Source organism: Zeugodacus cucurbitae, chromosome 4 (assembly GCF_028554725.1).
Source record: "Zeugodacus cucurbitae isolate PBARC_wt_2022May chromosome 4, idZeuCucr1.2, whole genome shotgun sequence".
Taxonomy (NCBI): Eukaryota; Metazoa; Arthropoda; class Insecta; order Diptera; family Tephritidae; genus Zeugodacus; species Zeugodacus cucurbitae.
Window position 1 is genome coordinate 61119826 of NC_071669.1, and position 17531 is coordinate 61137356.

The 17531-nt window shown below is 34.1% G+C and overlaps 1 protein-coding gene across 1 annotated transcript in view; it reads right to left on the bottom strand.

Annotated features, from left to right (window-relative positions):
• LOC105212457 (G-protein coupled receptor dmsr-1-like) overlaps positions 1-17531 on the bottom strand; it is a 170758-nt gene that overhangs the window by 15258 nt on the left and 137969 nt on the right. Inside the window, exons 5-6 of the mRNA XM_054229979.1 lie at positions 7327-7616; positions 3192-4393 (exon numbers count right to left, since the gene is read on the bottom strand). Of these exons, the coding sequence (XP_054085954.1) occupies positions 3192-4393; positions 7327-7388 (1264 nt within the window). The 5' untranslated portion in view covers positions 7389-7616. The remainder of the gene's footprint in view (positions 1-3191; positions 4394-7326; positions 7617-17531) is intronic.

A 17531-nucleotide genomic window follows, 5' to 3' on the forward strand; every position in this document is an offset into this window, starting at 1 on the left:
CCATCCGTACAACATGCCCTACCCAGCGTAGCCGCTGTCTTTTTATTCGCTGAACTATGTCAATGTCGTCGTATAAATCGTACAGCTCTTCGTTCCATCGTCTGCGGTATTCGCCGTTGCCAATGTTTAGAGGACCATAAATCTTGCGCAAAACCTTTCTCTCGAAAACCCCAAGAGTCGTCTCATCGGATATTGTCATCGTCCACGCTTCAGCGCCATACATCAGAACGGAAATAATGAGCGACTTATAGAGTTTGATTTTGGTTCGTCGAGAGAGGACTTTACTTTTCAATTGCCTACTCAGTCCAAAGTAGCACCTGTTGGCAAGAGTGATTCTGCGTTGGATTTCAAGGCTGACATTGTTGGTGTTGTTAATGCTGGTTCCCAGATAAACGAAATTATCTACAACTTCAAAGTTATGACTGTCAACAGTGACGTGGGAGCCAAGACGCGAGTGCGCTGACTGTTTGTTTGATGACAGGAGATATTTCGTCTTGTCCTCAGTCACCACCAGACCCATACGCTTCGCTTCTTTATCCAGTCTGGAAAACGCAGAACAAACGGCGCGGTTGTTGCTTCCGATGATATCAATATCATCGGCATACGCCAGGAGCTGTACACTCTTGTAGAAGATTGTACCCTCTCTATTTAGTTCTGCAGCTCGTATTATTTTTTCCAGCAATAGATTGAAGAAGTCGCACGATAGTGAGTCACCCTGTCTGAAGCCTCGTTTGGTATCGAACGGCTCGGAGAGGTCCTTCCCGATCCTGACGGAGCTTTTGGTGTTGCTCAACGTCAGCTTACATAGCCGTATTAGTTTTGATATAAATATTGTTGTAAAATCTTCTTGAATACTTTATTTTACTACGAAAGAATTTAATATAATTTATAACTGCATCTGGATCTTCTGAATACTTCAATAATTTGATGCTTAAGAGCTGCTGGCACTACTTGAAGTATCCAATGGGACTGGTAGACTTCACAGTAAATGATCCATGATGGGGCAGCTTACTAGCATATTGATCTAATAATATTTTTACACCGCCAAATTAATTGATCATTTTTATTGAGACTATCGGCTACTCGATAACCAATCAGCTTTTTTTGTTTTTGCTTTTCATAAGAAGTTGGTAAGTTTCATCAGCTGATTAATATTTTTAGCAGCGACATCTACTATAACATTTTTTTATTAATCAGCCCATCGCAGACAGAGAACGTATATATAATTACAAATATGGACTTTGTAATTAATGTAGATTTTTATTTTGTATGGTAAATCGAACTTAATCAGCGTTTTAATCGAGCAGAGGCCGGTTAATTGGTCAATTAACTCCTGTGTGAAAACGCTATAAATATATGCTAGCAGTTAATGATAAGTATTCATTTGTAGTATAAAATTGATTGTGAGAGAATAACAGATAAGAGAATAGCGATCGAAGGAATTGCTTTTAAAAAAAGGGTTTAAGATTTGCTGAAAATGAAGTCAAGCAAGTTATGGAGAATACTTTATAATATTTCATAAAAATTTGAAATCCGAAATGTTTTGATTTAATCCATTTACAGAAGGCATAGAAAAGAATTGAATATGAGGAAATATTCATTTATTTTTTTTTGTCTAACATTATCATAACAATATGAGGAAAGATTTGTTTATTTGTTTTTTTTTTTAATTATTATTTTTTAATTCTAAAATTTTTGTTAATTATTTAAAAAAAATAATGATGCGTCAAAATATAATGCACAAAAAGTAATCAGAAATCTCCCACCAAACATCAAAAACTGTTGTTGTCTTCGCTGTTGCTGATTTCATTAGAACATGTTTACGCTTGTTAACAACCATTAAAATGCTACAATTAATTATGTCGTTACTCCCTGCAGCGGGTAAAATGTCGCAAAAAGTCAAATATTGTAAAAGTTGTGCAAAGTGGTTAAAGTGAAGGAAATTATTAATTGTTTAATTTTATTTTTATTGTATTTTGTCATTTTCCCGGCGTTTTATATTTGTTGTTATTTGTGTTGGTCTCCACCTCCCGCAAGGGATGCTGAAGGAATGTCATAGCAACGCCTTTGTAATTAATTTGATTTACGTTGTAATTGCAGTTGAGTGGTTGAAAGGGTGCAAGTGAAGCCGTGGGTTGCATATAGCCGCATAGAAGAATGGCAAAACGGATTCGAGAAAATTGCGTGTCGTTCGAGAGGAGGTAGCTACGAGTTTTCTAATAAAGAATAGAATATTTCAGCGAAATTGAAAAAAGTGGGACAAAAAACAGCACAAATGAGAGGCAACACATTTTTTCAAAGGAAGAAGGAGAGGTATAATAAAAAATAAAGAGGTAAGGAGGTGTTAAATTCGGACGCAATTGATTATTTTTAAATTCTAACAAAAATTTTATTGAAATGTTGAACCGAAATGACTCACTTTTGTCGCTGAATATTCTGTTGGATATTCAGAATTCTTGTTCAAAAAGTAACGGGAAATTCGCGAGTTTGGAATTTTCAAAAATTTGTAAACTTTTGGATTTGTGGAAGTCAACAACATTTATGCAGACGAATGTTTTTTTTTTCAAAAAATTAAAATTCCCGTTATTTTTTGAACACACTTCAATGGAGCTCTTGAGAAAATCTGACCGATTTAATTTATTACTTTATGATTAAAATATGTGCTCACTAATTTTCTTGAGTAATATATTTGACCTTTATATAATGTTTTACTCTTCCTTTAAGTGTTACAAACAAAAAACCTTAAACAGCACAAATCTATAATACCCTTGTGCGCTACGTGGCAAGAGCAAAAAAAAAAAACAAATTAAAAGCGGCGCATTTGCCGAACGGCTGGAAAGTTTTAATTAGCGCCAGGGCGTATGAGTTACTTTGAGCGCGACATTAATGTGATGTCCCAGCGCAGGGCCAATGCAATTTGTTCTTTGCCACCAAATGCAAGTGCAAATTCAGCGACACAACGACAAAGTGCTGACAGCGTCTAAATGGCTCTAGAGACCGCGCAGTTAGTCAAAGCCAAAGTACCAAATAGGCGCTATATGAACTTTGCGCTGCTAGGCAGCTGCCACGCAGAAATGAGGTGACTGCTAACAAGTACACACACACACAAATACACAGACATTCATTTATAGCTACAGTCACACTCACAGTCAGCCATTTAGGCATTTTTGGCGCTGCCGCCAACTACTTACTCAGCTTCAAGTAGCATTGCATGAGGAAGGCATCGCCCAGCATGGTGTTCAGCAGTCCCATAATGCCCTGCGGGAATTCGGTAATGAGAAAGAGCAACAAAACCGCCAACAACATGCGCGTCGTGCGATCCGTTTGCTTCTCCTTCTCCAGTGTTTTGCTGTTTTTGCGCGGTCGCTGCTGCTCCAATACTTTGCCATTGACGATGGGCTTCATGCCGTTCGCCGCATTGCTGGTGAGCATTTTGCGTCGTCGCTTGGCCTCCAACAGCGCCACTATCAGACGCACCGATAGTATCGTCAGCGCAATGCAGGGTATCAGCTTGATGAGCACACTGTAGATGAGGAAGGTAGAGTTGCGCAGCGATTTGTTGTGCAGCGCCAAATCGCTGTGATACAACTTGTAGACGGTGATGTTGTGATGTGGCTGCTGCCACGGTGATGTAGTTGTGGCGGCCAACGTAGTAGTCGTGGTGGTGATGGGTGTGCTGGCTGTTGTAGTCGCTATCGACATTATATCACTTGCATTCCATGCAGCGGCTAATGTTGTTGCTGCCAAAGCGCTCGCATTTGTGGCGGACGCATTGCCGGCCGAGGCCAAAGCGGATGCTGTAACCTGTGCCTGCAACTGCATGTGCTGCTGTTGCTGCGTGTGATTTGCCATCTCGTTTAGATAATCGATTATGAACTGTGTCAGCGGTTCCGAGTATATGATTTTGCCATGCTCATCGATGGTTTCGAGAAACTCTACAATGGCCGAAACTAAGTAGAACGATGGCGACACCACCAATATACAAACGATGTACGCCGTGATGATGGTGAAAATGGTGGTGCGCATGCCACACCAAATGCTATTCTTCTGCGGATAGCCAACGGCTATGTAGCGCCACACCGCCAGTGTGATGGTCAGCCAGATGCTAATCGTGTGCAACACTTGTGCGAATATCGAGTGGAATTTTATGAAACAAGCCCAACTGTAGCTCAAGCGTTGTTCGCGTGTCAACCGCTCGGCGAGTATGTAGTCGTGTGTCGTATAGGGTATATACTCGATCATAACGGCGAGGTCGGCCACTGCGAGTCCAGTGAGTATGGCATTGGTGGGTGAGCGCATCTCTTTGCGCGTCAACACGATGATGTTGAGTGTGTTCGCCACGGTGCCGAGTATGCAGACGATGAGCGAGATGTAGCCATGCCAGATTTTGTAGCTGTAAATGGAGAAAACATTGGTGGATGTGAGTATAAACTATAGTCAGTTAAATTATTGGTAGGGTCACAAGTGAATTCGAATTGATTGAAAATGAATTGAAATTTAATCGAAGGAAGTGTGTGAAGTGAAAGCGAATAAAGTGAGATGATTCGGGAGAAATTAAAGAATGTGATGGTAGTTAAATAGATTATATTATATATATATATAATACGAAAAGGTTGAGTATATTTTTATACTCAACAAAGCAACAATGTTGATCCCATAACGGTTGGTTGTAAGTCCTTAAACTATCAATATATGTTTATATCAAAATGATCAGGGTGACGAGTAAAGTTGAAATATAACCACACCCACCTCCCATACAAAAGTTATGTTGAAAACTACTAAAAATGCTTTAATTCAGTAAGGAAAACCACCAGAAGCCTTAAATTTCATTATAAAGATGGTATAGAAGTCGAAAACCATATCTTCGAAACTACTCAACCAATTTCAATGAAATTCGGTTCATAATATCTACCTAGATTCCAAATGATATTACGATTTTAAACATCGAATGTTTTGTGTTTGAAAACCTCCATATTAGGTTTATAGGATGTAGGAGATGTTATGAGGTAAACAGATTTTCGATATCTTCACTGGTGCATAATTTATATATTGTAAACGTGAACGAATCAGATGGACTTCAGAAAAGTGATATATGGGAAGTAGACGTGGTTGCTGAACAATTTCGGCCATTTTCCATCGATAACAGGGTGAACGACGCCAGGTCAATTTTTAAATGTTTTTTTTTTTTATCTGAGCGCAGCTTATTTTCACCTTTTCTTCTATAGTAGTTTTTGCTTTTCATTAGTAATTTAATACACTTTTAGAGTTTTCAACATTTTCAATATGATATCAGATCGAAAAGCAAGTTGATCACGGTTATGGTTTTATGGAATGTGGGAACGGCTGTGGCCTGATTATCAAAGAGTACTAAGAAGGTGCTATGTGCTTGTTATATATCATAATTCCAAGCTAACTAAAAATGTGTACAGTTTCTATGAGACTGATCTGTAATTAGAATTAGCCTTCGAATGTAATATGTTAGCACATTTTCTTAGCTATTGAACAGTGGTTCGGTGAGAAATTGTATTGGAGGTCATAAGGGAATCGAATACTATGAGCCCAGCGAAATTTGGACATGAACGGCATTTCACTATATCAAAAAAATTGTTAGATGTATCGTTAATGAATATTTGGTTATATGAAAGCAAAGTGGGATACCAGTCGAATGATTAACCTTATCTCAAGACATTGAAAACACGTGCAAAATTTCATGGACTATGTTTCAAATTTCTTCACCACCTTCTGCGGATTTGACTCCCAGTGACTTTTTTCAGTTCTCATAACTCAAGAAAGTGCTCACGGCCATGAAAAGGTACTCACCGAGCCTGAGTCCTAATTTTGAGAAAATATGTATAAACACGAAATCAAAAATTTTTAAGGTTATTCTAATGAATACATAACAACTCAACTAAATAATATATGTGAATTGATTGAATTGTATTATTTCTTTAAATCAGTCCAGATTTTCTGATCCACCAGTAATAGTTTAAATTCGTTTAATATTTTATGAGATACTAGCAACCATAATACTCAATTTTACTTCAAAAAAACATGGACAACATGTAGTTGTTAATATTTTAAGTCCGAGTATGAGAAGCAGTCCTTCATACTTACACACATAATTATGTAATTGTACATAAATATGTACAATTATAAGCTACTCTAATGCCATCAAGAAGAATGTGAAAATATAATTGTGTTGACAAAGCGGAAAGTAATCAATGTTTTTTTTTGTTTGTTATTACTTAATGTCTCAAATCATTAATGAAGCCATTATACATCCCCCTTGTAACACGAAGTATCATGCAGGCGCACACGCCTCTATGCATACGTGTTTATTGCATATGTGAGTGTAATTAATTTAAATGATACGCCTTACCACGCATGATGACGAGTTGTGCGAGCAAATTTCAAATAGCAAAGCAAAGAACATTTGCCGCTGACAATGTGAACGCAACTCGCATGTACACATACTCCAACACATCGATGTGCTGAGTGAAAAAAACAGCCGCTCGGAAATTGCATTAACACAAACAAGGTAAGTAGATGCGCAGGCACAGACATAGAGACGCAGAGCGACAAAGTTTTTATAATGTCAACACATTAATGTAGACATTAAATGCCAGCGCACTCACACCCACAACAGCAACAATAACACCGCGTCGTTGTGTGCCTTACGTGCGTAAACGTATGATAACACCACGCAGTGCGCGCTTTACGACGACAATCACGCGGTGTCTTGCTGTGTATGCGGCAACACGCAACAACAACCACAGCCTCACTAATACACACGCACACACTTTCAATTACTTGCTTAGAAACACGCTAATGGTTCTTGCCACATGCCACATACGTGTAGCGAGTCTGTAATGTGACTCTGTGTTTGTATGAGTGTGGTCGGAAAGCAATGGAATTGGATTGCTCGGAAGCAATTAACGAACCGCAAATGTGCTTGGTGTGGTGTACATGGCGTATACGCAACGCGGTACATTTGCAGCATTAGATTAATAAATAAAACTAAATTTTGATGCGACAAAAACAAAAACAGTTAAATATTCGAAAAATATATGAAATTTTTAGATATTTGCGTTTACGTTCCGTAAAGGGTTGCCACCTGGCTTTCTGCATGTTTGAAAATACTTTTTTTTTTATTTTTGAAATCTGAATAGAGGAAAAATGTCTAAATGCAGGAAGAAGGTTTCCAGCAAAATATATGTATTTAAAACTCTTTAATTAAAAGTAAATGAAATAAAATGCAACAGAGCTCCATTCATTACATTAACTATACTAACAAGTAACTACAAACTACTAACTAGCTTAACTTACCTGGTGTGAAAATTATCAAGTCCACTGCCACAGTAAATCGTCTGGGTTTCATTCGTAGCCATTATTATGTTGATGTCATTTAATTTTCTATATTTGTGGAAGCTTCACAGATGATGTGCTGTGCTTTGTGATTGCTGCTGTGGTTGAACTGAGTTTTTGTTGTTGCCTGCACACGTTGCATTAAATTCTATTATAAACTGCAGTTAAGGATTTAATTATAAAACAGCATGCGCTTCTTTGTTATCAGATTTGGTTTCTTGCGGCGTGGTATTAGTTTTCACAGCGGTAAACTGAAAGTAGAGACGGTAGATTTAAATTAATTTCTATATGAATACATATATTTCCTATTTTTTACTATTTCCATATATATGTGGAAATTTATAATATATAAAGGGCATTCTTGTAAATGAAATTGTTGGCAACCCTACCGGAAATATAACATTTATAGTATGTGTTAGCTTTATGTTGCTCATATATTGACTCCTTAAAGTAAAATGTCGTTAATTTGTTATATTGGGCAACCCTAGTACCGATTTTTACGTTTTGAAATACTTATATAGATATTTTTTTTAAGTTGGCAACTCTTATCAGAAAATCATTCAAAGTAAATCAAATATTATTAAATGTAATCAGTATAATTTAAATTCCATTTCGATCCCTAAAAAAAATTTCATTTTTTTTCTATAAAGTGGCAACTCTGCCTAAAATGAAATATGCAAATTTAATCTCTGTATTTGTATAAGTCAAAAAAATCAAAACACTATCAATATGCTCATTATATAACTAATTTGTGAAATGTGGCAACCCTAAATTTTTTTGCATTTGATTGAATTAAATATTTAGAAACTTTCTTGTTAGATTGTTATATCTTTTGTTGTCAATGTCGTTAATTAGTTATATTAGGCAACCCTAGTATGTATATAGATATATTTTTTGAAAAGGTAGCAACTCTTATCAGAAAATCATTCAAAGTGTAAATGAATACAAATGAGTACAATTTAATTTCCATTTTGATTCCTAAAAATTTTTTCATATATTTTTTTTCCAGTAAAGTGGCAACGCTGTTTCATATAAAATGTGCTAATTAACTCTCGGTATATTTTTATAAGTGTCTATACTATGTCAGAAGAAATTAAAACACTATAATATTGTTAATTATATTTATGTATAATATACAAAATGTGGCAACCCTAAAATTTTTTCACACTTAATTTGAGTATATTTTGTCATATTTAGCAACTTTCTTCTTAGATTGTTATATATTTTTGGATCGAACTACAATTTGTAAAAGGTGGCAACCCTCTTAAATTTTTTATGCCGAATTAAAGTAAATTTTGCAAATTTGGAAATCTAGAAATTTGGATACTTTCTTGTTAGATTGTTATTTTTGTGATTCTAATAAGCAACTAACTATATTTCGTAACCAAAATTTAGTACATAGTCTCTCTTTCACTAACACATTTAAATAACAATTTAAATGCTCTTATCTGTTTAAACATTTAAAATAAGCACATTATACACTTATGTAATTGCACATTTATTTGCAAGCTGCTAAGCCTATTTTACGCTTATCATTATTTTAACGTACTTGCGATGCAGAGGCGCATAAAATCTTAATCGCTGAAAGGTAAAATCTCACTTAAGTAGCTTTAAAGCAGCTAATAGAAAAGAGATTTTCATAAAAATCACATAATGCTTGAATCACACAATAAAAGAATGTGATTACGTTAATCTCGGAAGTATTCGACCGAACTACTAAAATTGACAGAATTGAATAGGTTTATGTGATCGAACTGACAATGAGACAATAAACGCTGAGAATACCTCAAATAATCGCCGATAGGTGGAAAATAGTGTTTTTTAGTATGAATTGAGGCAGAGTTTAGTTCATAAACGTTTTTTGTTAGCGTAAAAGCATTTATTTTTAAACATGAGAAAATGTCAGATAGCACTCAGCAGGATTACAGATTAGTAAGAGTAACAAAGGTGTAAAAGATTTTAAAGCAACATGAAAGATGCTGGTCAACATCAGATGAGTTTTTGTTGGATTTAGGAGAAGTTTTGCGCTTCCGAAAGCTTTGATAAACTTCAAATTATAATTTTAATATAAAATTATTAAATCTAATATTTTCACATTCACTGACTTAAGTAGCACATTACACAAAATAAATTTGATCCACTTGCATTCATTATCATTTTTATGCATAAACCAGCCATTATAACTAGACTAGATAAATGCAATTCAAAATATTATTAACACAATCTAAATTAGCTGATCTCCAATGAGCGACGCACTTGCACATCCTCTCAATATCATCAATATTTATTAGAAAAATTGTATTCATAAGCTACTGCTGTTGTTGTTGTTTTATTTATAAGCACATTTTTTCAGCTGTTATCTCACTTTATACGGTGTTTGAATTGCCAATGAAACATGAAAGCAAAGCATTATCATTGAGCCGGCAGCGCAGCCAAAGCGGCGTGTGTATGAGTGCGATTGTCATTGACTTTTTGCTACAAGCGCACTCGCATATTGTTGTTGTTGGTTTTTAACTAAAGCAAGCTGCTTTTTATTTTTCTTTTTTTAACAACTTTTTTATTTATTTATTTTTGGCGTTTTGTTTTCTTCTTCAACATAATTTTTTTCTTCGCTGTCCTGCTTGCTGAACTCTCGCAGTCTTTGCGTTTCACACGACAATTTGTTGCGACTCATTGAGTTTCAATGGCAGCAATGATTATCGAAGAAAATATATCAAACTTTGTATGCGAATTTAGTCTGCTTTAATGCGATTTCATTAGCATATTTTGTGGCATTAAAAAGCCTAATACTGAGCACGGTTGTGAGAGCACATCATATTGATTTGAACAGAGGTTTAGCGTTTATTTAATTCTTTTTTTAATGATTTTATACCAGCAGGTTAATTTGTATTTATTTTCATGAAATTTTATGAATCACCATTAAAATTGGTTGAATGAATTTTCAGTGAAATGGTTACCTTGAAGTTGGTGCATCAAGTTTGTCATAATTTTATTGTGAAAAAGACTATTTTCCTTTATCTGTAATTTCTAAAATTCAAATAATTACAGTATTTCACGAAAATTTATAACCATTCATTAATGACATGAGCAAATTGTGCATTTTTTCTGCGTAAGAAAATGTGTGAAGAGTATTCCTAATTTGTCGATAGTTTTTACTACACACTTGTTATGCAGCTTCCATCGTATTGTTGATCGAGGAAATTATCTTTGATATCCAAATTTCTTGTGAATTTCAATGAATTTAAGCCCAGCAAGTTTAAAACCACATTCGCTTGGCTTGATTTCATGTTATGATCTCTTTATTACAATTACTTAGAATTTGGCCTGCTTAAAATATTAAAATAGAGCAGTGCAAAATTTGAATTTTTTGTAGTTCGAATTAATTTTTTTTGCATAAAATTTCCATTTCAAGAAAGAAATTCGATAATTATGAGTAAATTTGTTTTAATTAGACCAATTACACAAATTTCCTTTTAAATTTAATCAGAAGCAGTTAGCATTTATTGATTACTTTATGATTCCATTTAAAAGTAATTTTGCTGATTTAATAATAATTTTTTATATGCCTCACCGTTGACTTTTCCTTAAATCAAATGAATGTTATGGACTAAAAGGGATTAATTTAATTGATGGAAGAGTCCTGGCAGCCATTTTGATACCCTGTATCGAAGATCTGTATCAGGACCAAAACGATCTTCCAGGACGATACTGAGCCAAGTCACAGGTCCAACATCGTAAGACTTTTTTTTTAATTCTTCTACCTGTTATTAATCGCATTAAGAACTATTTTTTACCACCATTCCTTGTATTTTTTTTTTTTTTTGAGGTACACGATTTTATGCCAAACATGAGAATAAATCAATGGACGTGGACTGGGAACAGTCCCGATTTAAACCCAATCGGAAACCTGTTGGCGATTATGAAGAAACAGGAAGCCGTACAGAAGCAGAGGAACCAAAAAAACTGCATTCCGTCCTTTTGAATGGGTGGTATGATGACATGGAGGTCGGATTACTCCAAAAGCTCATTTCGTCCATATCAGCAAGGGTTATGGCGGCAAAATATAGCGCAAAAAAGTATTGATTGAGATATTTCCTATTAGATAGACTAAAAAAAAATAAAAACAAACAATCACTTTGTTATTGAATATACCTAATTTTTATGAATTTGACCAAATTTGAAAAAAGTTCGCTCCTGAAAAATTTTACATTAATAATTTTTTTTTTTTTTTTGGTAATATTTTTTTTATCTCTTATTGCAAATACAAACAAGCCCTCATTTCAGTTTTTTTTTTTCGATGAATGTTTTAGCTCATAATTCAAATTTTCACACATTTTTTTATAAATAACCTTAAAGGAGGGCCTATATAAAATATTGTGTGAGATATTCAGTCTAAAGTCAAAATTTCAGAAGGAGTTTAGTATGCTCGCAATAAATGTGTCAATGATTATATGGCGACGTCATTAATTTTTGGTATGAAATTAAATTAATTTAGGTGTGAATAAATTTCAATTTTTTCTTATTTCTCAGAGGAGATTTCATATTCCAAAAATATACAATATTATGACCTTGGGGTCTTACTCTATGTAATCAACGACTTCTAAAACCCCCGAGTAACGAGATTCAAGCGATTTCGACGAATTTTTCAAAAAACCGTCTGCCATATTGGATCCGCCATTTTGAATTTTGAAAAACCGACACCGGATTCGTAATCAGCGACCCCGAAAACCACCTAATAACGAGTTTCAAGCAAATCCGTTGAATTAAAAAAAAACGATGTTCGTCATGGGTTAAATGGACCTCGGTTTCGAATTCACTGACCCCAAAAACATGTAGTACACATAGTAAGCGCCTCAGGTCATGACAAATTTTTGTGTGGCTGTGATATTTTTTTTATATAAATGAAATAAGTTGTTTCACTTTTCTAATTCTAGAATTGTCAACGAAAGTAATTTTGACGACATCATTCAGGAGCTGATATATAAAGTTTAATCACGATTGAGAGGTTCACATCCATAATTAATTTTTTCAACTGACTACTTGGAAAGCCTATTGTATTCTACTTTGAGCGGAAATTGTATGTCACTAGCCTTGTTTTTGAAAGGAGTGTATTAAATCATAAATAATTTTTAAATAATATGTGGCCTACCTTTTGGCGAAAAAAATATTTTCTCTAAAAAAAAAATAAAAGTAAAATAAAATTTGGACAATAACACTAAATAAAATAAGGATATTTTTTTAAACACCTTTAATATTATTTCTGAATTTAAAATGCGAAAATTCCTTCCTGCTGGAAAATGCATAAACAAATCCCCTTCCACATCGTCGAGTCACTCTCCTTTACTTATTTCAATTTGAAATCAATAATTGTACTCCTCAAAGCCAGTTTCATTGCCACAACAGCAACAATTACAAACCACAAATTGTAATGCAAATAACAATTGAACTGACACTTCAGAGTATTTGTGAAATTTGCTAAACACACAATAAAGCAATAAATTCTTATGTCTGTTAAATTAGGTGAAAAACTAACGATGCTACGCACACAAACGCACTTATTTATAAGCAAATATCAATAACGATTTATGTGTGTATAGGTGTAGAAACATGCAACTCACACATAAATTCAGCTTTGAAATGCAAACACTTTTACACTTCATTAAATATGTAGTAAAAGTAAATAGTACATTTTTAGCGTAACTACTACAAAAGCCACTTAATAAACAGGGCACAGTAACCAAACAAACGACATAAGACATAACTGTACATACCTCAAGTATGTACATACATATGTATATATAAGTATATAAGTATGAACATCTGCTCGGAAGGAAGGAAGAGCCAAAGTAATTAAACTTGAACTTGAACTTAATTCTCTGTCTGAATGCTCAACTGAGTGCAAATACTTGTCTGCTGGCCGGACTTTGTTTTGTGTTATACATATATAGATATATATATATATATATATATCATATAACAGTTCAGACATACATACACGTATTTGTTTACCAACCACCACTATTTATCGAGTAATCGCTGACATCGTAGTCTGCCATGGCAAACATCCAAATTAACAACATTTTTGCTTTTATTAAAGACCAAACACTCATACACACACACATACATTCGCTGAGATAGACACACATAAGCGCATACGTGCCGCTGTTTGCTTGCTACACACATATCTACTTAATATAAATGCAGTCGGCGCAATAATAAAAGTGACCGGTAAGTAAATAAGCGCAGTGGCAGATAGCAGTGCTTTTCGCAAATGTTGGCCGGCATTTGCAGGCAGACAAATGCCAACTGCTTGTCTAAATCAATATGTACACAATGTCAGCTGTTTATTGTTAGACAATTAGACAACGGAAAGTTCAGAGTTTGGCTGTGAAGTGCAATCTGCGGAATGTATGAATTATTATATATGCCTAATTCCAATTGGATCATATGCAACAAAAAGCATGTGGCTTATATATAATAGACAGTGACAATCGAATATTCGAGAATTTAGTAGAAAATTTAATTTTATAGAATGAAAGAAAATAAAATGAAAAAAATAGTCACTTTATTATAATTTAAAGAATGATTTTCTTAAAATTTATCACTCTTCTTTCAATTTTTAAAATATTAATTTTAAAGTAGTCGAATTCATACAATAAAAATATATTCAACAAATCAGTTCACATTCAAACTCTACAGCCATTTCAGTAAAAGAAAATTTAAGCTTTTTTCTTCTGGCTTTCACTCATATCTCTTTCGCACCGATGCCATGTCATCAATTCGCGAGTTTGCAGTGTCGTTGACATATTGCAACCATCACTCGCATTCATAGCTTGACCAACATTCCGTTTATGGCTGTGAGTGACATGAGAATCTCGATTTGACAATTATTAATTGCTGGACAAACGATTGTCGGTCAAATCAATAAAAGAAGCATTCATCTTTAGAGGAAAGGATGGTGTATTTGTAGTAGCAATGCAATGCTTGCCAAATGGAAGAAGTTTAAAAAAATTACATCTCTAACAAATATTAAGCAATTGATATGTATTATTCTCTAAGTAAAGGATTTAACTAATTGCTTTATTGGATTTTAAATATATGAAATAAATAGAATTTCTGACAGCTTTTATCAAATACAGGATGCACCAAATGTTTTAAATGTGTTTAAAACAGCATCAGCGCACCAAAACCATAAGAAGCATTGAATATATGAAGTATCAGAGCAGTCATACTCTCATCTAACAGCATAAATATTTCGAATAAGTGCCATTATTGTTATCATTTGTTATTTAATTGGAGGTACATTAGATTAAAGTTAAGCCATTTACTTTTGTCATCAATATGTATTTTTCTTGAACATAGGTTGATGTGCTGTTGTAGTGATTAAGATAAAGGGTTAAGTATTGAAATTGTCTTTATTTTTTGTAAAATTTTAGGTAACATTTTTTTTCCATAATATGTGAAGGTGATTCTACTGGTCTTCTTTTACCTCTAATTTATTCTAGAAAAGTATTTTTCTTTGGGAAATCTTTGTAACAAAGGTTTCATTCGCAGCTCAGCATATATTAAAGAATTGTAAAACTCAGAATAATCATTATCTAATATTTTTACTTCGTATTTCTACAGTTGTCCGCTACTGAAATCCGGACAACTCTTTTGTATTTAAAGAAAGATCGGATGATATAATGTATAAGCTTGAGGGATCTCTTCAAAACTGCTGCTGAATTTGGAGTTATTTGAAGCTGTCGATACCAAAGTTAGCACAAGAATCAATCGAGATGTTAGTTTGAACGCCGACAAAAAGCCACAAAAAATTATAATTTTTTAGTTGTCTGGATTTCATTGTCCGCTACTGTATAAGACCCTCCTAGGGCATAATAAAAAAGCTCAAAATACAGCAGAACACAACAACCACGTCTATTAACAACTTGTTTAGCTGTTGAACAGTTAGCACAAGCACAAGCAAAAATATATTAAACAAAATTACTAGGACTATCCCTTATCATACTGCATATCTCTTATCTCAGAAATTTTCGAAATTTATAACTTCCTTATTCCGCATATCTAGAAAATGATGATCACCAATTTTACGATTGTCTTTACGTCATTCAATATGAGGTATTGTATATAAAACAAGTGAATTATGCTTTCTGGAGCAAAAATTAATTTGGAACTAGAAATATACGAGATCAGTTCAAAGTATCCTATATATTCTTATATGTCCAATAATAAATTTTTCATCTCTCAGGGTGACTGTATACAATTTTGCGTAAAAAATATGACTGTTAGACCGAGAACATACAGGATTCGGACTAAAACTTTTCAAGGCCCCCTATATCGCAGAAAACGAAAACAGAAATCGAGAAAGTAACCCCAGCCCCCATATATGGTATTATATAACGATCTACGCTATTCTAGTTGCCTTGGTGATATTGGTTCAACACTTCTCTCAATACAATTATGATTTCTGATAGTCATGTTGACTTCAAAGTGCAAATTTAAATACGATTGGATTTAATATATTATTTTAATATCGACTCTGTATAAATGCAGTTGAAAAACGTGGTTAAGGGGCTATAACAGTGTGACATTTTCAAACAATCGAGTTGTTTTTTTTTTTTGCTTAATCGCTAGTTAATACTTTCAAAAATATCCTGTGAAAGCGGTAAGGTCGTATCTTGAATTTTTGAATGGCAGCGTTCTAAAGAGCGTCCGCTCGTACGTTTAAGCCGCTATAAACGAAACTTTAAACGCGTTTTTCTCGAAACGACATTTCTCACAACTGCTGGCACACATAACTCCGTTATTTTATTAGTATTATAGTTTTGTCCACATAACGGTTGGTTGTAAGTCCTAAAACTAAACGTGTTAGATATAGGGTTATATATATCAAAATGATCAGGGTGACGAGAAAAGTTCAAATCCGAATGTCTGTCTGTCCGTCCGTCCGTCTGTGCAAGCTGTAACTTAAGTAAAAATTAAGATATCTTGATGAAACTTGGCACACTTATTTCTTGGCACCATAGGAAGGTTGCTTTCGAAAAAATCGGACCACTGCCACGCCTACAAAATGGCGAAAACCGAAAACACATAAAGTGCCATAACTAAGCCATAAATTAAGCTATGAAAAAAAAATTTAAAATTTGGTATGAAGGATCGCACTATGAAGGGGCATATTTGGATGTAATTTTTTTGGGGAAGTGGGCGTGTCCCCGCCGCCTACTAAGTTTTTTGTACATATCTCGCAAACCAATAGAGCTATATAAACCAAATTTTCTGCAGTATATTTTTTTAGCCATTTCCTTATACATTCCAAAAATGACAGAAATCGGATAATAACCACGCCCCCCTCCCATACAAAGGTTAGCTTGAATATTACTAAAAGTGAGTTAGCTCACTAACCAAAAACGTCAGAAACACTAAATTTCACATAAGAATTGGCAGATGAAGGCTGCTTTCAGATTTTTTTACAAAATGGAAAATGGGCGTGGCGTTGCCTACTTATGGGTCAAAAACCATATCTCAAGAACTACTCGACCGATTTCAATGAAACTTGGTTTGTAATATTTTAATTACATCCCAATGATATGTTGTGAAAATAGGCCAAATCGCTGCACAACCACGCCTACTTCCTATATACCAGAACTTTAAAGACGATCAGAATCGTTTACTTTACAATATATCAAGTAAGTACTGTGAAGATATCGGTGCAGAACTTTGCACAAATACTATGTTAATAGTGTGGCAGCCCCATTCTAAAAATCGCCTAAATCGGACCATAGGTTTTTAAGGCCCCATATATAGAACATGAGGTCCTATGACGAATATGTGGGTCGAATTGTGTATTATTAATATACATAAAGTTAAATAAATAAATTGCGAGAGTATAAAATGTTCAGTTACACCCGATCTTAGCCCTTCCTTACTTGTTTGCTATTTAATTATCATTTTCAATCAATAACACCTAACATTTTCGAATGAAATTCCATATTTCCTATTTAAAATCAGCAAAAAGCTAAACAAATTACTGAAATATTATTTATGAATAAGTATTATGTATCCATACTTTCATGTATTCACTTTTAATTCAATATATCAGTTTATTTTATATACTCACAATCCGCCTCAATAATAACACTTCAACAATTTTGCCAATCAAACCCTTA